The sequence below is a fragment of the Uloborus diversus genome, chromosome 4 (assembly GCF_026930045.1).
Source record: "Uloborus diversus isolate 005 chromosome 4, Udiv.v.3.1, whole genome shotgun sequence".
NCBI lineage: Eukaryota > Metazoa > Arthropoda > Arachnida > Araneae > Uloboridae > Uloborus > Uloborus diversus.
Genome location: NC_072734.1, coordinates 62590862 through 62616440, shown reverse-complemented (window position 1 = coordinate 62616440; position 25579 = coordinate 62590862). Strand labels below are relative to the sequence as shown.

The 25579-nt window shown below is 34.2% G+C and overlaps 1 protein-coding gene across 1 annotated transcript in view; it reads left to right on the top strand.

Moving 5' to 3' along the window:
• LOC129220600 (protein unc-79 homolog) overlaps positions 1–25579 on the top strand; it is a 144637-nt gene that overhangs the window by 34340 nt on the left and 84718 nt on the right. The window contains exons 12-20 of the mRNA XM_054855029.1: positions 9672–9886; positions 12310–12484; positions 14977–15043; positions 15139–15176; positions 16986–17089; positions 17518–17605; positions 18110–18198; positions 23993–24116; positions 24565–24852. Coding sequence (XP_054711004.1) covers positions 9672–9886; positions 12310–12484; positions 14977–15043; positions 15139–15176; positions 16986–17089; positions 17518–17605; positions 18110–18198; positions 23993–24116; positions 24565–24852 — 1188 coding nt within the window. The remainder of the gene's footprint in view (positions 1–9671; positions 9887–12309; positions 12485–14976; positions 15044–15138; positions 15177–16985; positions 17090–17517; positions 17606–18109; positions 18199–23992; positions 24117–24564; positions 24853–25579) is intronic.

Sequence of the window (25579 nt, the reverse complement as noted above, 5' to 3'; positions counted from 1 at the left end):
TGCGTTTAAACGAATTTTAACTTGAATTTTTCTCGATATCCGTACATATTTATGTGTGCAAGGCAACCTAAACGTGCATTTTGGCTGTGCCCAGATCCATTTCGATGAGTTATGTCATGACAATTGTATCTATGTGCTTGCGTTTGTATGTACAAAAACGGTTAGCTGATGTAAGGTTTAAATTCCGTGTATGAAACTCCCGTGGAGTCAAGTTGTGCTCCTCTGTTTTTGATTACAATCTGATATTGCAAAAGGAATGGTAAAATGTTCTTTGCGGCAAATCAAAATCAATTTTGCGTATCAAGATCTTATGCCAGGCAGAGGCATCTCTTAATCCATATCTTGCAGTCTATGAATATTTCATGCCACCTAGGGAGTGTTGTTGAAAATAACCTCTCAATGTATTTTTATTATTTACTATGCGTGGTAAGTAAGTTTTAAAGTAACAAACTATTTCTGTTTTCAGGTTTTAATGAAAATCAATTTTTTTGGAACTAAGAAAATTTACTTAAATTATAAATGAAGCACCTCGGATTAAGCCCAACCACGTACTTTCAAGACTCGGATTTTTGAGACTCTACCGTATAAAGAATTTTATATGCATAAATAAAGGAATAGATGTTGCATAATTAAATATTATTGACAGAAGCACAGTGTAATGATTGATTATTTATTAAGTTGGAAACAAATAATAATGTATTGCAGCGCAATAAACAGACAAAATGTTTAGTACTGTTTATAAAAAGGGGAAAAAAGATTATATCATAAAAAAATTTGCGTTGCAATAGAAAATGTGACAAAATTATTGAAGGATGTGAGACAGTAAATCGCATTTATTGTTATACTGATATGGAGACTACACTAGGGCGTATCGAAAAAGCTGTGAACTTCCATCATTAAAATGTGTGAGAAATCTTAAAACTTTAGTTTGATATCTTCTGTCGCCTCAATGGGCCAAAAGTTTTAGAAATTGGACTAAAAATGATCAAATTTCAGGTATTAATGAATATTACCTGATATTGTCTATTAGCGCTTAAAAGTTGCTTATTTGCAACAACTTTAAACATAAAAATATTTAGAATTATGCATTTGGTACTTTGCTGTGTAGCTATTAACTGCTTGTAAAATGCGAAATCAAGGAAAACTTACCAAAAATGTAAAATACCCCTATCTAGTAAAATAAGAAATAACAATTAGTCCAGTTGCTTACTTGAGGTAAAAGACACTCCGTGGGAAATTTCGTGAGGAAATTATGAGACCAATTCTAATACCTTCCTTATGGCCTATATAACTATGCCTCACCGGGTGTTTTGTTTGAATTCGTGTCAGACGGCCTGTGTGACGTCATTAATCCAAGATGGCGGCTGCACTATATATTGATGAAAATTCTCGGTTTTAACACATTTTTGAGGCCTATTATGATTTTTTTTTCAACTTGTATTACATATATAATATTTTAATGCAATTACTTTTCAAATTTAAAAACAAATTGCCTATATAGAATAATTTTTTTTTCTTTCGTTATTTGTGATTTTTGATTCAGATTTTGTGAATTTTTTTAGTTACCAATAGCGGTTAAAAAATATTTTGGAAAGCTTTCCTCTTGAACCTGCCAAATCATGCTGTTTGCTCTTTAACATTTCATTTAATCCAATCATTGCTTTAGTTTTATCAGAAAGCCTTGCCAGCTCTGGAGAGGTCAAAAAAAAAAAAAAAAAAAGAAGAAGATCGCGCTAAAGTATTTTTCTTTTGAGTTATATTTACTATTCCACCAATTACGTTCATTCTCCTATTATCTTGCTCTAAAGCTTTATATGACCCTAAAGCACAAATTGGTACAGAAGACTTTTTAACAACCCAATTTCCTTCCATAAATTCATTCCAAAGATTTGGATGCTTAACTTTAAGACGCTTCATATCAGTCAGGTACCATGATATCATACTTGCATAATTTGTTAAATCCAAAGCGAAGAAATAGGGAACGAAAGCTTCCAATGAAGAAATGTGTAATTCCCAATTTCCTGACCTAACAGACCGTACAAAAAGTAGCGTAGTATCAATCATATGCACATATAACAAAGCAAGTTTAAATATTGGTCATCCACTTGATTCTGTATCCTCAAAATCTTTCATTTTTTCATGTATTGTAAAATCTATTAATATCTGCATTACATTTGAGTAAAGTACTTTTGCTTCACCATACTTTTTTTCTTGAAAGCAATTGATTAGTTTTTGCACTTTATAATCGTTTTGAAATTTAATTTCTTCATTGTGTGTATAAAAGGCATCGAGATAACATTTGAATAGTGCAACTCTTAACGTAGAATGTGCTTCTATAGCCCGTCTAACACACTTTCCTGCAAGAATTTTTGACACTACAGTTTCACTGTATAACTCAGTCAAAGTGGCGTCAAGACCTGTACCATCTAAATATAACCCAATTGCTCGCAGCATAGACATAATCGTATGTAATTCACCAGGCCTAATAATCCAATTATGGGACAAGTTTTTGTTTGCCATAGCAAGTTTTAAAACTGGTTTGTATAACCCAATATCCATGGCAGGGGCGCCGACTTGCAAAAATTATTGGGGGGGCTGGACATCACCGGAGGTTTAGGGTGTTATGTAATTAATCTCTCGGAGGTCCCCCACCCCAAATAAAGATCAGATTTTTGAACCTTGAAAATGCCATATTTTCTAGTGTGTATAATTCTAACAAATAAACAGTATGTAACACGGCGTTTTCGAAGTAAAAGAATCTAAAAATTGGTTTGCAAATTTTCTGGTTCAACTTTTAAATCATATCACTTGTCTTAGTAAAAGATTTTTTTTGTTTTTTTTTGGGGGGAGCCATGCAGTGCCGTAGCTAAGCATTGATATTATAAGGTAGGAAGGACACTTGACTTGAATGGAAAGGCACTCCCAGAGACGCCGACTTTTTTAAAAAAAATGGGGGGGGGGGGGGATTTTCTAAATTTGAGATGAAAAATAGTGAGTTTTAAAGTTTTTTTTAAGCATTGTAAAGTCATCTTATCAACATTAGAACCCCAAAAACTCGACAAGCCTGACACATATTTTTTGGCTTTGAAAAAAGGAAAAAATAAATACAAACACACACAGTATTTTCGTAAAAAGGTAATTTAATTTACTCATGTTTTTTTTTAAGACCATTTGTTTTTTCATTAGTTATACCGGCTAACATATTCAAGTGTAAACGCAGTCTCTCAATGTCTAGGTTATTTTTGAAAATTCGATTTTTTAAAATTTGTTTCACCTCTGTTAAATAAAGCAAAGCACTTTTGTTCAACTGCAATGATCTGTGTGAGTCCAGTTGATGCAAACAGCCCAATAATGCAAGATTGCACCATTTCACAAACCTCAATGTAAATTGCCTTTGGGATTTTGAAAGCGTGCGGTGAACTGGCTTCGTTGTTTTCATACTTTGGTATACGTCGATTCCGAGGAAGCGAAGGATCATCATTTTGTAACGATTTTTCTTTTAAACACAATTCCCAAAAGTATTCAAAACTATCACGCATCCCATTTAATATACAAATCAAACCCTCATATATTTCTTCCAGATCAGCAACACTTAGATGAGCTCGCCGCAGCGCTGCCCACCGGCAGCAGATTTGACCCGTAAGTTCGCGCACTGTGACAAATTCTAAGTGTGCTTGCAGCACTGTAACACCATCATTATTCACACTACTCGTTTTCAGTTAACCTGCTTACTACCGTAATAATTATTTGTTTTAACTCATTACTGAATGTATTTTACAAGGTAAACTATCTTCAAGCAAGAAAAATAAAGGATAAATTTATGAGTTTAGAAAGCATAAAATAACTAATACTTTTCTTGATTTATTAGAGGGGGCTCTGCCCCCTCAAAAATATTTTTGAGGGGGCTCGGGCCCCCTCAGGCCCCATGGAGTCGGCGCCACTGATCCATGGTGACTACTGTCGGTGAATTTTCTCCTAAAATATATTTAGTTACGTCTTCCAGTTTCTGCATGAAAGTAAGCTGTGTTGATGAAAAACTTGAGCTGCTATCGATGAGATATAATACACAAACACGCGTTTCAGTGATCTGCTGTTTTTTAACTATAGAGTTGTACGCGGACAAGTTTGGAATTTGTAACAGGTTCAGGGCTTGATGCACTTCCATCATCTACGTCACTTTCAGATTCATGTAAATCATCATTAACAGATTCATGTTTTATTTGCTGAAAGCGGGCCATCATCCAAAAAATATCCTCTAAGTGGAACTGATTTAATATCTCACTTTCTGTTTTCTTTTCTTCTAATACTTCTCCAAATGCTGAACATTTGGGCTTACTTGTCTTTGCAATTTTATAAGATGTTATTTCAGTCAGGGACTGAGGTAATGTTGAAAGGGAACGAACGGGCTGCTGAAGGTGTGGTAAGAGAAAGTGGAATTTGTCTATCCGAGTCTTTTTTCTGTTGATAAAGTATCATTACTGTGCCATGCAAAGTAACTTTTCCATAAGATGTGTCTTCAAGGAAATCAATGTTATCTGCAGCACAAAACAGAAATCTTGCCTTTATCAGATCAGAAGGAATATAGATCCCGCCACTGTCATCCATGCGCCTTGTTACCTCATTCGCTATCTGTGTTTCCAAACGTAGAACTTAAGCATAATCAATCGAAACTCCTATTTTATGTAAAAAATCAATTATAAATTTGCTTCGGGTAGCAGAGTACATTGTAAGGCCAACACCAACTTGCAAAGGCATGTCTCGGGTGTGTCGATGAACAGTTTCTTTTGAAGCTTGGTACGGAGACGGTATTTCATACATGAATATGTGTGACAATCTTTTGCTTTGTTTAGCACGGTATTGTCCTGCACCTCAGAAGTAGAATTAATTTCAAAACTGGTCAACTTCGGTTGGAACGGCATCAACTATCTGATTCTGATCAAGAGATCCTGTAAATATTCATTTCTGATGAGATAAAACTGCTTTGCGTAAAATGTTTGCTGCTTCAAAGATAGTTTTCATGTTTTTTTCCAATGTCTATAAAATCATCTTCTGCATTAGCTAGGGTAACGTCTACAGTTGCCTTTAAAGACATGCGTTACGACTCATTTTACTCTTTTTGGATTACTAAATATAGCGTCATCCATTTCTTCTTGAATGAGATTTTTAATTTCTTTTCGCGTTTTATTTTTTCCTTCATTTTTATTTGCAATTGACTGATAATTCATTTCAAGGTCTGCTATTGTAGAAACATTTCCCTGAACAAGAAAATCATTTAATGCACACTGAAATTCTACGTCTGTTGCTTCATTAGAAATGTCTTGCGACTTTGTTACTGCATCAGGATCGCAATGTTTTCGTAAAACATTATGTACATGTTTTACCCAGCAAGATTTATGGTATAAAATATCCTTTGCATGAGGGTCTCCTGGATCCGTACAGTCACTGAGTTTAATTTTGAAAGTTTCATTTTTGGAAATTTCAATTGCTTTTTGTAATTGCTGACCTGCAGAATCTGTTTTTATCACCACCAATGGTTTTTTTACACTCCAATTTTTGAAGCAGAAAACACTTATTTTTGTCAACAACGACAATTTCAGATCTCGTTGTGTAGCCAACAACATTGTCTTCATGAATTGAAGTAGAACAGGGTGGTTCATTCTTATCCATTTCGTGTAATCTCTTACTTCTGTCCATGCTTGCTTTATGAGTGCACTTCTTGTAACATTCTGCATGCCATGATGCGTTTTCATTCTTCGATTCTTCTACGGTCACATTCGTTAATCTTATCCTTAAGTAATGTATACTCTGTCATTCCATTCTGTTCTCTTCTTGATACATTCTAACACTGTATCATAACCAATGGGTTTAATTAATCGGTCCTTCTTAATCTGACAAAAAATACACAGTTCGTAATTAATTTGTAGCCTTGCTTTTTTTAAAGATGGAGGCAAAGAAACTTGTAAATGAGTTTCTGGGATAGAAGACATCGTGAATAAAACAGCAGAAATAGGTTAAGGAAAAAATAACCGTACTTGTAGATCAGATTATTCACCAACGAACCGGCAAACAATACTTTCTCTACCCAGAAGCTTTTTCTTCTACTCTCCCTACGAATTCCTTAAGAGCATCCCCGATCTAATACGATATTCTGTTAAACGATTACACAGTCGAACATCGTTAAAACGAACTCAAAGGAACATTCAAAGTAAATTTGTCCCAACAGTAGCTCGTTTTATCTGAAAAACAATAGTGTTGAGTGTGTTAAGTGATTTTCAACAGAAGGACTGTGCCCGCAAATGTAGTTTGCTTTAGCAGTAGTTCGTTATAATCGTGTTCGAATTAACGAGGTTCAACTGCACTAATGTTTAGGGATCTTAGCCTGAAAAATGAAAATATTTTTAACTGCGAAAGCTCACCCGAGATGCTTTTAAGTTGCTAATTAATGTGTGCCAAGGTAAAAAAATAGGATTTATCAGAATTTTCTTTAAAAATGAGTCAATAAACAAATAAATCAAATATTTTGTTTTTAATTTATAATAAGAAGGTGAATAGAATATTAATCAAGTAAATTCATCAGAAAATTATCACAAAATACCAAAAAATAAGCTCATAATTTCAAAAACTCATCAAAGCCGCCATCTTGGATTGATGACGTCATACAAGCCGTCTGACACGAATTCAAGCAAAACACCCGGTGAGGCATAGTTATATAGACCATAAGGAATATATCAAAATTGGTCTCACAATTTCCTCACGAAATTTCCCACGGAATGTAGTATGCCCCCCTACTAAATGTCAGACGACATAAATTGCGGATTACTGCAGACACGTGTTTCAGGGTTAGAGGGAACCCCTTTTTCAATGCAAAATAGTGAGAAGCTCACTGTTTTGCATTGTTCTGCTTTATCTGGATTTTATTTGGATGGACGGATCCTCGAGGGATTCTGATTTGATATCAGAAACCCTAGCATGCAAGCAGTTCCAAAGAGCCATTGTAGAACTACATTAATGTATAGTATTAGAGCCTGGTTCTATGTACATGGACAGTTACACTTGAAAGTGGTCTCAATTTTGGTACATCTAATGTCTTTTAGGAATACATAGCAAATGTTTTATTGGATGACTTTAGCAGCTTTGTAGTTCTTGGGTGAGACGGTGCTGTAGTGAACACAGGCGTATTTAATGGTGTAATTCGCAGGGTTTGAAATGGAACTTCAAAAATCAGTCCAATGGATTATCTACTTACTTGATTTCAATGAGTTACCATTACATCTGTTTGAGTTTATATATGGCAAGTCAACTGGCCCTACATCTTACATGGGTAGGCATTGGACAAAACCTCAAAGAATGCAAGAAGCTTAAAATTGTTGCTTTTAATAATATTGAATATGGGCTGCAAAACATTGATCCCACCACTAGCAGTGCTGATCAGAAATATCTGTTAGACATTTGCACCACCATTAGTTCTGACGTTTGTTGTTTAGGTCTTTAACTAGGAACCTTGAGTTAGGCCCGGCTAACAAGTGCAAATTGAATTTTGAGGTTATGTATATCTACGTCAGATCCATCAAATGAGTTTGTTAACTTTGGTTGCATTCAATCTAAGTCTGTGTACCATTATGGTTTGGAATAAAAATTCATCATTCCATAAAGGATGGAGCTAGACACCTATGGGATGTCATCAGCTCATTTCCATACTTGCCCAAGAAGTATCGTTACGTAACTGCACCGGTTATTTCTCGCAACACTTACTTTGCTGCTTCAGGAAATCTTCTTCTTTTATGTTATCTGATGAGAGATGGCATATTAGAACTCTTGCAGGTCGGCAGATTATCAAGGCAAGGAAAACTAGCTCAAAAGGAAACTGTTTGCAGATTCATTATTCCTGCTATGAACTTTGCTGCTATAGACTATGTAGATCTCACTGACTGGCAAGCTTGTTATGCGACATCGCTTCTCATTATCAAAGAGATTGGTTCTCAAGAACTTCTGAAGCTCATACAGGACAATATGTCGATGGACTGCTAGGACTTTTTAAAATTTCCCTCCCGCAAAAAAAAAAGTTGAGCGGATTGTAAAACTAGTCACAGCAATCTCCGGGAAAACAGTTGGGTCGCAGAACACAAGATAGATTTTTTAGAGCCACGTTAGAATCCAGAAAACACATGCCGTCATTTGAGACCAAAAATGATTACAAGCTGTAATGCTTTAGTTATTTGTATGTTTGAAAGGAAAATTATACCTTCTGGTCTTATTCAAATGAGGTAAGTGTGATTTATATTTATTTAAAATTTTGCATTTTGCAAGAAGTTAACAGCTACACAGTAAAGTACCAAAATGCATCAAAATTTGATGCCAATGAGGCAACAGAAGATATTAACCTATTATTCTAAATTTGTTTATGTTTAAAAACATTGCAAGTAAGCAACTTTTAAGTAATATCCCAAACTGATCAACAATATCTAGAACTATTTATTAATTTTTGAAATTTGATCATTTTTAGCCCAATTTTCGAAATTTTCGGCCCACTAAGGTGACAGAAGATATCAATATAGAAATTTAAGATTTCTCACACATTTTAATGTTGGCAGTTCACAACTTTTGCACTCTACCACTAAGAGATCTGGGAAGTTTCGATTTTTTCGATACGCTTTACTGGACACGTCAGCAAAAAAAAAAAGATAATATGCTATGCACAGTAATATATTGCAAGGTGTAAGTAAATACAGCAATTGAAAGTTACCAAAATTTAAAGCTTGTATTTCTCAAAAACTATCCCTAACACCAAAATTTTTAAAACAAAGTCAAAATTCATAGAAAAAATACGGTAAATCAAGCTACATTTGATTGAAAAAACAGAAATATTAGTAAATTTTGTATTTTCTAACTTTTTTTTGTTGCTGGAATGAATTCTGAAAATGTAGAGCGTAAAAAATTCTTTTGTGTGGTGAGGTGTATTCTTTGTTTCTTGGGATGCATAAGTGATTAGTATATATATATATACATATAGTTAACACTTCCTCACCATACTTCTAATCAGGACCACTGCAGAAAAGAGAATGTGCCTTGTATAACTCTGCCGTGGGCAGTAATTGCAAATTTTTAATTTTTCTGTTTTTTTTTTTTTTTTTTTTTTTTTAACTTTTGTCCGTTGACAAAAATGCAAAAACATCAAATTCCAGCATTTTCCTGCTGTTAACATAGAATTCATAAAGTATTTCTTCAAATATCTCGAAAAATCATGTCTGCAGATACTGCCCTTTACCTGCACACTACAAAATTGAGCACTCACTGTGTTTAAACACAGTGGTTTTGTTTAAACACAGTGTGTTTGTTGGGTTTTGATAGAATTTTGCTTGGGGATCTTAAGTACTCCAGAAGAAACTGTTCTAAGTATAAAAGTCTATTCATCCAATTTCTTCTTAAACTCGTATGGTTTTCAGCTAAGAAACTATCTTAATAGTATATAAAGAATAATTTTAATTAACATCAATTTATGACGAGGTCTACAAACTGTACATTACTAGATGAACATTTTTTTTCTTCAACTCTACCAAAAGGGAAAGAAAGGGCACAAGAACCTGCCATGCCCTCTGATAATTCATCAAGATGCTACAAGGTTCTTTATTTACTTTTTCCCAAGATTGCAAAATATTTTCTGTATTTTTCAGGACTGTAAAGCCACTGACAAATCTGTGGTTGCCATCTGTTTCTCTATTGAGTGTGCAAAACGCAACGGACATCGGCCGGTTCGATACTGCAGCCAGTGTGTGGGGATTTACCATAACGACCAGACTGGTGGGGATCACATGATCCACACAACCATCCCTTCACCTTGGACTATGGATTTAGAGACTCAGTCTTACATGGTTGAAGCTGTGATTAGGTAACATTTTCCACTTGTAAAACCATTTATTCATTTTGAAATGTAAAGATGTGTTGTTTAATTTCTTTAGGTTAAATTCCCTATTTTTACAAAACTATTAGTAGGGCTCTTACTAGCATAGCAAAGAAAGACTGTTGTTGTCAAATCAGTGGTTGGAAAAACTATGTTTTTTTTATAATGAACTACAACTACTTTTTTTTAAATGTAGCGACTACAAACTACTTTTGAAATGTAGTCGTTACTTTGCTACTTTTCAGAAGAAAAAAATCAAAAGCATACACACACACACACCATTTGAGAATGGAACAAAAAAGGTTTATAAACAAGCTTATCTGAACATGAAATATTACTAAAAATTATCTATTCTTCATTTTTTCTTTTTTTTAAAATTTCCGTTATCATACTCTTATATAACACTGTAATATTCATATTTATAGCCGGTCTCGGCAATTCAATATCATCCTCTTCTATAGCATTTACAGTAGCTTCCATGTTTGCTGAATACTGTAAAAGTAAGCAAAAATTTAAGTGTACTTTGGCAAGACTTTAATTTTCGCGTGAGAATTTGAGCTTCAAGAAATATTTTTGTTTTTCAACTTTCAGTCTGATCATATAAAATTCATGAAATTTTCAACATGCGAAATCACCGATATCTTCATTATCACCATAGTAAGTACTTTTACTGTATTAGAGCAATAAACTCATTGAAACCTAAAACATTCATCCGCTGGAAATTCTCGGCAGCCAGAAAACACAAACAAATTACTAAATTGGTGGTTATTGCTGATTCATATACTTTTATTTCTAAGCAAAGCTCTATTAAATGCAAATATTGGCAAAATATGAAAATTACAATGCCAAACAAATGGCGTCCAACAGATAGAACGTATGGCTTCAAAATATGTCTGAGGTCAACTCGTATTTTTGTGAGTCTTATTTCTCATTGCATCGGCTGATGTATCGGGTTGTCAAGTATGAATTGGAACAAAAAATGCACATAATTGAATTCAATTTTTTTCCCAATTAAAACTTTATTTTTTATCAAAGTATGCACCCATATAATCTATACACTTTTGTCATTTCAGAGGTAACTCATTTTTTCGTTTGCTGTAGAAGCGTGGACCATGGGAATTGATGAACTCTTAAAACGCCATTTTGATAACCTGTGCAGAGTTGAACTTTTTACCAGTTAAAAAGATCATTTTTTAGTGATCATTTTTTAAAAAACTTTATTTAAAAGTAGTTTTCAGAAATCGCTACAAACTACTATTTTTTTGTATTGGAACTACTCACTACAGTACTTTTTTGAAAAAGTAGTGCGCTACACTACAAACTAATAAAAATGAAGCTACTACAGTAGTGTCGCTACTTGTAGCGCGCTACTTCCAACTACTGCGTTATCAACAAATGTTGCCAAAATTACATATATGTGGACAACAAATTTTTGCATAAAATATAGAAGATTATGTACTTTATTTGTATGTTGTTTAAGCTATTTTAACAATAAATGTGTTTGGAGTGGTTTCATGTTGAACATTGATATCTGGACAAATTTGACTCCTGTTTCAAAGTTAGAAGCCCCCCCCCCCCCTTTCTTTGTGTAAATTGTTTTCAGTTGGCCAAATTTCGGTTTTTGTTTGATCTCTTCTCTCCCATAAAGCTCATTTCTATACATTCCTTGTAACCATGAAATTCATGTTTGAATTTCTTTTTCTATTGCAAATTTTGTGTTTTATTAACATTGTTTATGTTTCTACTTTTAAGCACTGAGTTGACTCTCCACAAATCATGCGACACTTTGAGGGGAAGGAATGTTCGGGAATTTGTGACTGTTTGTGACAATTGGGAAGGAGTTTAATAAGAAGTGTGACATCGTGCATTTCTTTATGAGAACATGTTTGAAAAATAGTGTGACATCTGACAAGGGCAGGGGAAGGAGTAAAGTGAAGTATGATGCTTTTTGGCAAAGGGGTCAAAAAGGTTTTAAAAAAGTGTGATGTTATTGATATGGCCATCCCCCTGTTGATATCTACTGCTCCAACTTATCGAAGTCACATTAAACAATTGTTTTTCTTAATATTTCTTCAAAACTTTTGTCTACTATTATTTATATTTTGATTACTAAATTTATAACCTAGGTGGTCATTTTGAGCCACTAAATTTGTATCCTAATGCAACTAAATTTATTTTCCATTTACACCTTAGCTATCAAACTTTTTTCACATGTATAACTTTTGTACTATAGCATAATTTGTGTCTTGTATATTTATTTTGCTTTTTATATAATAGCAGAACAGGCTAATGGAAATTAATTACTGTTTACCCTTGATAAGTCTTTTCTAATTTAACGCTTTAATCAAACTATATTTAAATTTGATGCTGTAGTAGAATGTTATGAAAAAGCTAATTTGATTATATTTCAGCCTCTTGAGAGAAGCAGAGCCTCTGAATGAGAAGCATGTGCAAGAGTCTCTGAATGGCCAGGATGACAGAGAGGAAAGCCACGAGATGACAGTGGTGGAAGAGCGCCAGCTTCTGAGCCGTTACGGAATATGGCTGTTGGTGGGGCTCTGCACCCCTAACGAGAATACTCCTGATGTAAACACTTGATTTTATTTCTCATATAAAGTATATTGTTGTGAGCCTACCCTTTATACTTCAGGTGTCTTTGAAGAAGACATTACACAGTCCTTTTAAAAACACTAAATTTATGTGCCAATATTTACAGTTGCTCAAAATGCTCACAGCAATTGACAAATCTCAAAAGACACTATAAACACAACAGTAACCACATATTTACATCCTAATATGTAAAGCTCTCAATTAGCAGTCATCAGTCATCAACGAGCGACAATTTCATTGAAAATGACGGCCAAAAAATCAAGTCTTAGCCGCCAAAGTGGCAACCATGTGTTTCTTTATTGGTGAAAATTCATATTGTATATCAGGCTATGACAACACATTTCCAATCCTCAGATGTTTAGCAACTCAGTCAACTTCACCTTGGCAACAATATTCAGAGCAAACTTTCTTAAGGTTATTTATTTTTTGTGCTGATTATAAATATATATTTTAAATTAGCTACCCAAAGTCAAAAGTGGTTACCATTTTTTGGGGGATTCCAGTAGCCAATGGCTACTACTCAGAATTCCTAGTGTACAGCTTTACTAATACGATAAAATACTTAAGACAATTTTCACAGCTCAAATAATAACATACTCACAGCCTGGTGAAAAACTAAACTAACTAATTGGCTTTAAAAATTAGCTCCTTATGTAATATTAGAAGTATTCTAGTAATTTCCAGAGGTTACTTCAGATATCTCTGAGGTTCAAGTTATCTGTTAGTTATAAATTACTCTAATTATTGGTTAGTTTCGAAATATTGCCAAGTGTGGGCAACTTATGGCAATTCCCTACCACATTTGGCATAAAAAATTGTACAACCCTGGTGATATCACTAAAACTTTTCCCCAAGCTCATAGAAATAATGCTTTAGGGTACAAAGCAGGGGAAAATAATATACATATAGTGCTATATATATATATATATATATATATATATATATATATATATATATAAAATAATAATAAAAGTGAAAAATATTGAAAAGACCACACCAAGAGCCCATAGATGCGCATCACAGCAAAACTAAAAAGCCAAGTAAATATAAAATTAAGCAAACAGAATTACAAATATTAAACAAATTATAAATAACAAATGATGATAAAAAGGAAAAGTGCAAACAGCTATTAAGTAGGAATAGAAAAAGAGTGAATCCAGAGCTCATCAGCCATGGAGGATTCATTAATTATGGTCAAAAGACCAAAATTTTAACTATAAACTAGAAGAGAATGCTTAAGCTCCAGTACATGTAATATAGAGTAACAATGGGCAAACGCACCACTTGCTAAGCTAAAAACAATAAACTAGAGCTCAAACCTAAAACTAAAAGCAGGGGGTTTCACCTCGACTAATTAGGAAAACAAGTTCCGATAATTAGCCTTCCACGGGACAGTACCTGCCAATAACAAAATTGTCTTACCTTGAAATCCAAGTAAACATAACCTGTCCGTTGTTCAGCATGATAAAAAAGCCTATCCATTTGTCAACAAAACATTAAAAATATAAAAACCATGTCCAAAAAACTGTCCAAAGACGTACCAGGTCGCCTGTTTCGCACGTGTAAAAATTTTATCCACTACGGTGATTCATAAAAAAATGGTTTGTCACGGTTGTATCATACATTTACACAGTTAAACAGTTTCAAAAGAAGCGAAATGTTCATATATATATATATATATATATATACCGTTTGACCACAGATTGTATGGAATTGGCATACATCCAATTAAGGCGACTCCATCTGAATGAGTGGAAAAATAAAAATTTGATGCGCATGTTCCTCTCATTTGAATGAGACTCTGCTTAATTTAGAGGCTAACTTGTATCTGCAAAATCTGACATCCCTGAAAACTAATAGTTGCTTCCATTTCCGCGTGTAAACCGGATGTTTGCCTTTCCATACAATCCGTGGTTAGACAGTATATATATATATATATATATATATATATATATATATATATATATATATATATATATATATATATATATATATATATATATACAGAGAGAGAGAGAGAGAGAGCTAAATAACATCATAAAATGTCATTTTTTTTGTGAAATTTACTGCAGTAAACACCATATTTCGCCACATTACAACATATTAAGCACATAAAAAGGTTAAAAAAAAAAAAAAAAACACACAAGTACAGAATAACTTGATTTAGCAATACCCGATTTAACAATTTCCTCATATTAATGATACCCTTTACTGATCCGGATTTAACTGGATTGAATGTATATGCTCCTCAATTTTACGATATCCTTGATCAAACGATAACTTTTTTCAGTCTCTTGCCAATAGTTAAATCAGAGTTATACAGTATCTACAAAACTTGTAAAAGTAAATCAACATTTAAGTGAATTATGAAAAAATCATGTTTTTTTTATGTTTGAAAGATATAAAATTATTTTTTTAAATATTGCTTATTTTTTCTAATAATGAAAGAAAGAAATCTATTGTTTTAGGAATCTCTTGGCAGATTGCTGAGTATGTTATTCCAGTGGTTTCATTACACTGCTTGCCTACCAGATGGTAAGACCCATGATTGGTGAATTTGCACATGTTATCTGTTCTCTCTTTATACAATTTATTCTATTTCATTAATTTTCACTTCTTTCATAATTTAGACCAAGCTGGAAATGCCTTAGAGAGGCTAAAAGCTGAGGTGATTTTCTGACTTTTTCCTGATTCTCCTTTTCTTAATTCATATTTCAGTGATTCATTATATGTGATTCATTTTAAGCTGAAATCAGCTTGTAGAGTAAAGAGTCAAAAAAAAGGAGGGGGGGGGGGGAAATCCCTGAAATTCACAAGCCTCTGAAAGCTAAATAGCCTCCAAATGTAAACAATCAAATTTGGTTAACATTTTAAAACTTTATTGCTAGTTTTTTTTACCTAGTCTAAATCATCTAATTTTATAATTAAAATCAGAGTTTGCTCACAAGAGCTCCAGTTCTGTTCTTTTCAGTTTTCATGTAGTTTTTAATATATGCGATATAGAATTCGAACTATTTCCAAACAAAAAGGTTTTGAAGGTTATAGAGCCCCTGCACTTTGTTTGTTATAGATTCAGCTGATCTCTTTTTATATTGTAATAGGTTTTATATCATTAGCAATGATTATTTCTCTTTGATTTAAAGTATCACCCTCATAGATCTTTCTTTTTGTTTCATTCACAACTTATTAGCTCAATATTTCGACTTAAATAGTGTTTTTAAGCACTAAGCACATTGACAACACATTTGGGAACATATAACTCAGTCTCAAAAATAATAAGCACAGTTAATAAAATTTTTAAATTGTTGTTTGGTTATAGCTGTCGGTAAAATCTTAATGAGTCTTTTTTTTTTCCTAAGGTACTACCACTTATTTTAAATATTTAAAATGTAGTATTTATTGGATAATGCTTTTTTTATTTACAAATTCTAAACATCATTACTAAAATTTTCAGTCTGATATTATTACTGTTAGGAAAATTGTCTTTAGGAAAGTATTATCCTTCATTTCCCTACAAAAGAGAATATTTATTTTCTCTTAATGAGAAAAGTTACAGAAATGAAGTTTTCTTTCTAAACCAACAGTTGAGAGTCCTTTGTCTTAGTTTATGGGCAGTTTTGTTTAAAAAAAAAGATTTAGTCAGGATGTCCTTGCCTGTTTAATATTGAACTGGTTCTATTCTGTTAGTAGTTCAAGATTCTCATAAGTCAGAAGAAGTTTGTTTCATAATGTTTTTAGGGCTGAGCATTTTAGAAAAAAGTTACCTTCCTGGTGGGAATCTGTGGGTGACCGCTTTGTATTTAATAATTGAATATTGAATCAAATGTTTTGTAGCCGAATATTGGGAATTTTTAGCTACCACAAGATGTGATGTTTTAAGAAATTCATTCAAATAATGACTCTTGCAAGCACAATATATTAGTGTCAAGACCCATAACGTTTAGTAAGGCTGTGAAAGTCATTATTAACATTTTATTCATATTATAACCCTCCTACATGACCACTCAATGTTGAACTCCGTAGAGCAGTGCGAGTATACTTGGGCTTGTGTGGCCAGGAGCGTTAAGTCTGAACTAAAATTGATCTCTTACAGAGAGAAATTAATCTTTGTTGTATGAGGCATTCAGAAGCAAAGGTATGTAAGTGTACATTTTCAACTTTTTAGTAAAACGCGTTTAAAGATAACGTCATAGGTAGACTTTCATTGAATTTTTTTCTAAATCATGCTATACAGCAGTACTTACCAGGGCTACTAGTAATATCTCTTGCCCCAAGTCAGAGGAGAGATTCCCCTACTGTTTGTACTGGTTATCTCCAAATTTTTAATTTTGCCACTTACATCCCTTTGCTTCTCACTGCCTCTTATATATAATATAATTCTAATGGATTGTATTAGTTTTTTAAAACAAATTATTCTTCAGATGCTGAAATTTTTTAGCATTCAATTCAAATGTGAGATATTGTTTTCTTTTTGCAGTACATACATGGGTGGCTAATGGAAGTTGTGAAGAATCATTTTGAAGTATTTGTGTCTTGCTTGTTGCCTCATCCCAAAGATTATGCTAAAGTGGGAGGCCATTGGTACTATTTTTTTTTTTTTTTTTTTAAACTGCTTGTGGTGCAAATGATACATTTAAGTGCTTGATTTAAAAAGAAAAGAAAATATTATTTTGTACTGTTTCAGGAAATTTGACTATTAATCCTTTAAGGTTTGATTAAATTTTTTATACTGAGTAGATCATAGTAATCCCCACCTACTGGGTAGGCCAAAAGAGCTCATTAATTCTTGAGCAATGAATTAAAATAATAGTTTTTTTTTATGATTCTACTCTTTTTACTCAAATACTGTGCTTTTGACAATTGCGTTTTATATTGTAACTTTCTTCAGAAAATCAAGGCATAACTAAAGATAATTATGAGACTCACAAAAAATACATTCAATTTGTTTATATCTTTTTTGATGTCATTTCATCAAGTCCTTTTTTTTTTTTTTCTTTTTCAATATCTAGGGAATCCTGGCCCTGTTACCCTGTTCAGATCAAAGAAGGATTCAAGCGTTTACTATGTCTAGTACCATATGATATTATTACATTAGAAGTATGAAATGATTCTTTAAATGCATATATTCACTGCATGTTGGTCTTGGTTTATGTATCAATATTATTGTTAACATTTTTTAAGAATCTTAAAAGCATATTTGTACTCATGTTTAAAATAATTTTCGACTGCTTTCAAACCAATAGCTACAATATTAAACGGACAGAGAGGTTATCTTTTTTTTTTTTTTTTTTTTTTTGAAGCTATTTAATTATTTGAGAAAGTAAAACTTTGAAAGTAATGATTCAAAAAAAGTGTAACATTAAGGATCATTAATAATTCAATAATCATTGTTTTCATAAAAAGCTTTAAATATTTGAATCATAAAGTACTTTCCTTCTGTTTAAACCATTTTTTTTTATGATTTATCAGAAATTGTTTTGAAATGATTAATGAAAAATGTTGTTGCTTCTCGACTTACACTTTTTTTGGGTGGCTATAAATGTTTTTTCCCCCCGTAAAATAATTTATTTTCTTGTTTTATTTCTCAAATTTTTATTTTAGGTATGGGAATACATTATGCCTTACTGGATGGATGCATTTAGACATGAAGCTGTAGAAGCAGAATTTGCAGAACTCAAAATTCTTTTAAGGTAAGTTACGTAACTTATGTTAATTTACTGACCTCATTTCTTTTCAGCATGTCTTTAGAAACTATTTATTAAGCAAATAACATAAAATGGCACATGACTGAAACATATCATCGATTAATATCCTTCAGTAAATTTTCAATCTTAGTTGAAAAATTTCTCAATCAATATTTGTAAGTAATTTAGACCAGCAGTGACTAACTCATCTGTCATGAAATGAATTCTAGTCAATCTGTGTAGACATTGGATGACTAGCTTTCTGTTTACTTGTGTGAGTTTTTTTCTTGTGCAAAAATAACAAAAAAGAATGACAAATCATTCTTGTTCGCAGGGTCGGACTGGCTATGCGGGCATTTGAGCAAATGCCCAGTGAACCGCTCCAAAAGGCGCTGGTCAACCGTCATCTTTTTTTCTGATGGAAAATTTAATTCTATTAATTTTTGTCAGATAGCTTTTAGTCAGTTTGCTTTTGCTGATAACAATGTAGTACAACTCACATGGAACATCTTAACGTTTTTGTTTCCAAAAGTGCTTTGATGCCCCGCCCTGTCTATGTTGGAAGATTAACAAGAGAGTTTTATTGATCTTATTGTTCAGGGCCCTTCTGCAGGACGCTGTGTTTTGAGATTTCCAGTGTTCGCACAAAATAATGTTTCATTTTAGCTCTTTGACACAAATGACGAGGACCATGTGCGTGTATTCGCTTTCGTAAATTTTTCCCAAATGTGTTTTTAAAAAGTGTATTTAAATTTATCTTACAACTAGTGGTACCCGCACGGCTTTGCCTGTTATAGAAAAATTAAAAGGTCTTTTGGTTTGCCTGTATATTTACAAATAATGTATGGTGAATTTTCTCGTCAATTGGCTTGTACTCATGTTACGGTTCCACGTTATGATAATTTTGTATCTCGCCAATTGGCTTGTTCCCATGTTACAGTTCCACGTTATGATAATTTCGTAATTTACTCGTCCATCTTATGATAATTTTGTTCTTAAAATTGGAATAGAAAAAATACCACATCAAATTTTTGAAAAACCGCTTTGAGGTGCACACTCCCATGCTACAAACTAACTTTGTGCCAAATATCATGAAAATCAGCCAAACGGTCTAGGCGCTATGCGCGTCACAGAGATCCAGACATCCAGACATCCTCCGTACAGAGAGACTTTCAGCTTTATTACAGTGAAACCTCCCTTAACGGACACTCCCGAATAACGGACACCTCTAATTAACGGACATTTTTGCAAGTCCCAGTCCCTCAATATAGGCCATTCCATGTAATTCACTCTGAATAACGGACAGTTATTTCACAAAAAATTTCCCTTGCGATCGTAGCACTTCCGTTTTTTTTTTTCTTTTCACAGAATATCTTAGTAACTGCTTGCCTTACAAAGCTTTTCATCCTCCACAACTGATATTCCCCCCCCCCCCCCCATCATTTCCTTATCCCTGTTTCTTGGAATTAAAAGGGTGGTAATGGGCAGAAGCAGCGATTGGGGCTTAAAAGTTGAGGGCAGAAAAAAAAAAGAACTAAAAGACATGGTTCTTTTTGTGAGCACAAAAAATGAAAAAGAAGAAAAAAGTCATAGTTTTGTTACGGCTAGTTTTGAGAGTATTGAAGCAGATAAGTGAAAACTGATGTCAGTCTAACAATTAACGTATGTTTTTCTTAAGATTTTAATGAATTTTGTACACAATAACTATTCAAAAGTTAAGATAAAAAATGGGAAACTGGGTGCTTTTTCTAACTGGGGCTCTTGGGAGATGCAATTGAGCAGACCGGCGCCGGTAGTAGTCAGCTTTATGGCGCCGTGGTTTCGTTGGGTTGTTTAATTTTTAGACATGAAAAAGATTTGCCCATATTCAAGGTCATATTGCTAACTGTCAATAATGCAATAGTGATACTCCAGATAAAATAAATAAATTAACCATAAAAAGTAGAGAATTTTCGGAAGCACTGAAATACAGTAAAGAATTGAAAAACATTTTCCTGAGCAAAGAGGACACTGAAAGACTTGCTAAGGTAAATGATTTAAATATTTATATTGAGAAACAGGCTTGTAATGCAAAAAAGAGATGTCAAACTGTTTTAACTGATTACTTTAATTGATTAAATGCTTTTTAAGACAAGTGTGTGCTGTCAGTATACCTTTATTAAGAAAAAACAGATTAATTACTCTTGACGTAAAATGTAATAAACCTTTTGCAATTGTTTCGATTGTGTTCTATAAAGGAAACAACAGCCCATTTTGAAAAAGGTAAATTAAGTAGTTCCTCCTAATAGCGGACACCTCCCAATAACGGACAAAACTTCTAGTCCCTTGACTGTCCGCTATTTGGAGGTTTCACTGTATTAGTAAAGACAAGGGCTTGGAAGTACTGTGAAATGCAAGTAAAAAAGTGATACATACATATAAATATATTAATTGATTTATTGTAATTATTTATTATAATTTATTTTGTACTATCTTGTTAACAGACTGCTTTGTTAAGATTTGTTAGGGATCAATTTTTCTTCTTGATGTTGTAAAAAGAGGTCCATTCACTAACTCTTCACAAAAAATATTCATTGCTGTTTATAATTATTGCATAGTAGGGTGCAGTGGCGTACTCAGGGATGGGTTGGCAGAGCTCCAAGCCCTAAAATAAATTTCTGGGTACGCCACTGGAACATGCAACATGCTCAGGACCGTCGCTAGGTCAAAAAATGGGGAGGGGGAGTACGCATTTGGCGGCCCCTTAATTGTTTCAAACGCATGTTCCGATATGCAGAGAGAGAGAGAGAGATTTTGCTTCTGGTTTAGCAGGACTAGTCATATTACGAGATCTTAGTACTAGCAGTATAAATTTAACTGTAAAGATAATATTCAGTCAGAAATAGGGGATGTCGGAGGGCTACCTCCTGGCCTTTTTTTCGAAATCAAAGATATAAAAACGCAATTTAAGACCATATATTAACTTGGGGAGGAAATGGAGAGGAGGTCCAGGATAGCCTATCCCCATATTTTTTACCCCAAACTTAGGTTCCTAAAACTCAATCGTACGTTATATTTGATTATGTTCAAAGAGAGGGGGTCTGAGGGCTCTCCCCTGAGAATTTTTCAAGATTGTTATTAAAAAAAACACTGTTTTAGACAATCTATGGTGATGTTAAGAGAGGAAGAGACTCAGGGTCATCCTCGATTATTTTTCAAATTTCAAACTCCAAGCACACAATTGGGTATTATTTCAGATTGCAACAGGTAAAGGGGGATCCGGGGGCTCTCCCCCCGGGTAGAATTTGAAAATAATAGTTCAAAAAATGCAGTTTTAGACGATTCATGGTGAAAGAATGGGGAAGAAGGATGCGGGGCTCACCCCCAGAAATTTTTGAAATTGAAGCCTTAAAAATGCTGTTGTAGGCTTTTTTGTTAAAACTGAGTGCACCACCAGTTACTTGAAATTAAAATTCCAAAAACATAATTTAAACCAACCTTGATGAAAGGGGGAGGGTGTGGAGTTTTGAAGGGTCTCGTGCACAGAAATGTTTCGTAATTGAAGCACTAAAAGCGAGAGTTAAGACGTTTTTCAATGATGTTGGGGAGACCCAGAGAGGGGCTTTCTCTCGAAAAAATTTCGATCAGAATAAAATGCACTTTTAGAAGATTTTTGGTAAGGTTTGTGGGTGGGGAGATTCAGAGTCCTCCTCTGGCAAATTTTCAAATTTGAAATTCAATTAACGCAATCGTAGGCGCTTTTCAATCCTGTTACAGGGGTAGGGGGTTTGGGAGATCTCCTGCAAAAAAATTTTCTGAATTGAAGCCTTAGCAATGAAATTTTTAAGGATCTTCAGTAATATTAGGAGGAGGACTTCAGGGAGACTCGAGGAGTTTTTTTAAATAAAAGTCCGATAGATGGAATTTATTCAACTGTGAATAATTAATTGAGAGGGCGTTTTTTGTGGGTTACATTGGGAGCACACTCATGATTTTTAGGAATTGCAGTCCTAAATACTCATGTGTAGGACATCTTTAATCATGCTAGGGCAAAGGATGGGGTTTGAAAACGTTTCCCCGGAATTTTTTCAAAACCTAAGTTTTAAAAACTGACTACCAGGCCACTTTGAAGACTACATTAATTTAGGATTTTGTTCTATATACCTTTTAAAATACACTACTGGCCATTAAAATTGCTACACCAAGAAGGTGACATGGTACAGACATGAAGTGTAAATTACAGGAAGAAGATGGTGTGATATGCAAATGATTAGCTTTTCAGCCCATTCAGACAACGCAGGTGCCCGCAGCGACACCTACAATTTATTCAAATGAGGAATTTGTACAGCCAATTTTCCCATGTGCAAATTCAATTTGAAGGTTGTTGCGTGGTGGAAAATTATTGTGATTCCTCGTGTAAGAAGAAGAAATGCGTATCAGCACGTTTCTGCCACTGAGATAGAGGTCGAATAGTAGCCTACCGGGATTGCGTTTTATCCTATCGCAGTATTGCTGCTCGTGTCGGTCGAGATCCAATGACGGTTAGCAGAATATGGTTTCGATGGGTTCAGGATGGTAATACAGATCGCCGTACTGGTTCTCAACAGCCAGTTATCACTAGCAGCGGAAAGGATAGGCATGTTATCCGCATGATCTTAATGGATCGTACAGCCACGTCACGAGCCCTGAGTCAAGAAATGAGATCATTTGCAAGACAACAAGTGTCTGCACGAACAGTTCGGCAACGTTTTCAGCAGCATGAACTGTCAGTTCGGAGACCACGGCTGCTCCTACTATTGACGCTGCATCACAGGCAGGAGCGCCTTTAATGGTGTGATCAGCGATGAGCCTGTGTGTACCTATGGTGAGACGTCATTTTTTCTGATGAATCCCGGTGCTGCTTACAACATCATAATGGTCGCATCTGTGTTTGACGGCATCGTGGCGAACACACACTGGCAGCTTGCATACGCCATCGTCATACTAGCCCATCCCCTGGCGTACTGGTGTGGGGTGCCATTGGATACACATCTCGGTTACCTCTTGTTCGCATCGACGGCAGTATGAATAGTCGGCTTTACATTTCTGATGTGTTATGACCCGTGCCACCACCCTTTATTCGAGCCCTAAGGAACTCTATATTTCAGCAGGATAATTCACAACCGCATGTGGCTGGTATTGTGCAGACTTTCCTTGATACGGAAAATGTTCGACTGATGCCCTGGCCAGCACGTTCTCCAGATCACTCACCAATAGAAAATGTCTGGTCAATGGTTGCTGAACAACTGACTCGTCAGCTAACGCCAGCCACTACGGTCAATTAACTGTGGCATTGGGTTGAAGCTGCAGAAGTGTCTGTGCCTGTACATGTCATCTAATCTCTGTATGATTCAATGCCCAAGCGTATAAGTGCTGTTATTGCTGCCAATGGTGGTAGTTCTGGGTACTAATTTCTCAGGATCTATTCATCCAAATATCTTGAAAATTTTATTTTTTGTTATTTCCAACTTAATATATATGTGCAATAAATATCATTTTGTTACCTGCATTTTTTCCTGGTGTAGCAATTTTAATGACCAGTAGTGTAATTATTTTAATGAAATATATTAGGTGTTAAGTGCAGGACAAATGCTGGCTTTTCCATGGAATAGCTCTATTGTATATTGTTTAACCTGGTCAGATAGGCAAATATTTTTACTATAAAATATTTGTTCATCAGATTGGTGAAGAAAGCTATGTTAAATTTTATTCCATGGAGTAATTTTAGTACATTTTACTGATTTTATAATTGTGTTTTAATCCTTACATTTTTCTTTTGCAGCCGAGTTTTAGATCCAGATCTGAGCCCCTTGGGGTTTGATACTAAACAAATGTACAAATTTCTTAGCATGAGGTTTCAGAGCACATCTTCCCCTGTCCAAGAGCAGGCTTTATACTGGCTGCAGGTATGTTTATTTTTGTTATTGCTTTAATTCAGTACTTCATCATAAAAAATATTGATTTTAGACAAATCTCAGTTAAAAAGAATTAGTTGTGCAGCTTTGAATTCATAATTATAAATGAATTTGAAATCTGAAGTTCACTTCTCTTTGCATTGAAAAAGGGGTTCCTTGTGATCCAAAAGAACATGTCTGATTATTTTTTTTTTTTTTTTTTTTTTTTTTGTGCTCAATAACTCAGTGAATTGTCATTATTATGTTGAAACAACCTTTTTTACCCCATAGTTCCAATGTTCCAACTACTAACTGAAATTAAGGTTACTGATTTATCAACTTAGCTATTTTAAGAATAGAAAAGTCTCAATATTATCTTTTAAAAAGCACTATATTCTGATTCCCATTTCTGTAAATGCTGGAACAGAAAAAAAATTCATTCTGATGTATGGTCTTCTAGATTCTAACTATGTTGGAAGTCCCGGTCCCCATGGAACTGCTCTATGAGATGTTCATGAATGGCGTAGAAGGTATCACCACCAGGAAAGAAAGTCAGGACCTCCAGACATCTCTCCTGATCTCTTCGGCGTCACAGGATCCAAAAGTTACAGAACGTGCTCACAAGGCACGTATGAATCTGGCCAATGTGGTGGGGGAAGAGAACCCTCTTTTGGACGTGGAGTACAAGTCAGATGCCGAAATAGACCTACCATGCTACATACTGATGTTGGACATCTTGATCAAACAGGTTGGCATTAGCTTCAGCTCTTTGTCACTTTCAAATTCTAAACATCTGTTTATGATTTTTAACAGGGCTAATTGTATTCTGATGGGAACATTGATATTTTATTAAAAAATCATAATATGTATTTCTTTAATTTGAAGCCTTTTTTATGTTTCAAATCTGCTATCCAATTTTCTTGATATAAGTTTTCTCTCAAAATATACAAAAAAAAAAAAAAAAAAAAAACGTCAACCATGGAATAATTAGTTAAAATGCTAACTTTGCAGTAGTCTCTACATTTTTGTATGCTAACCCTTTTTAATAACTACGTTAAAAATACAAAAATATTTTTAAGCATCCATGATGTAGATTGGACTATACAGACTTTGAATCAATGCCTTCATAAAGCTAAGATGTCAGTATCTTGTTGTAGCACAAATGCATATGCCATCTACCGGAGCCTATTGTATCAACACTTAACAGTTATATTGAGTAAATTACCACCCATTAGCAAGGGCTAAAGCAGAAATACACGAAATTCACTGCCAGCTCAGTTATTTCTAGACGAGGACTGCAGTTTCGTGCTTATTAGCACTCATCGGCTAGGCATAAGAAAGCGATTGAGCTGGAAATGGAAAATCTCTTACGGAAGCCAAGGGTGCTAAACAAACTGGTAGCTAATATAGAATTAGCACAGACCAGACAAGTGACCGAAGTAATGGTTCGGTTCAACTCGAAGATTGAAGGCAAG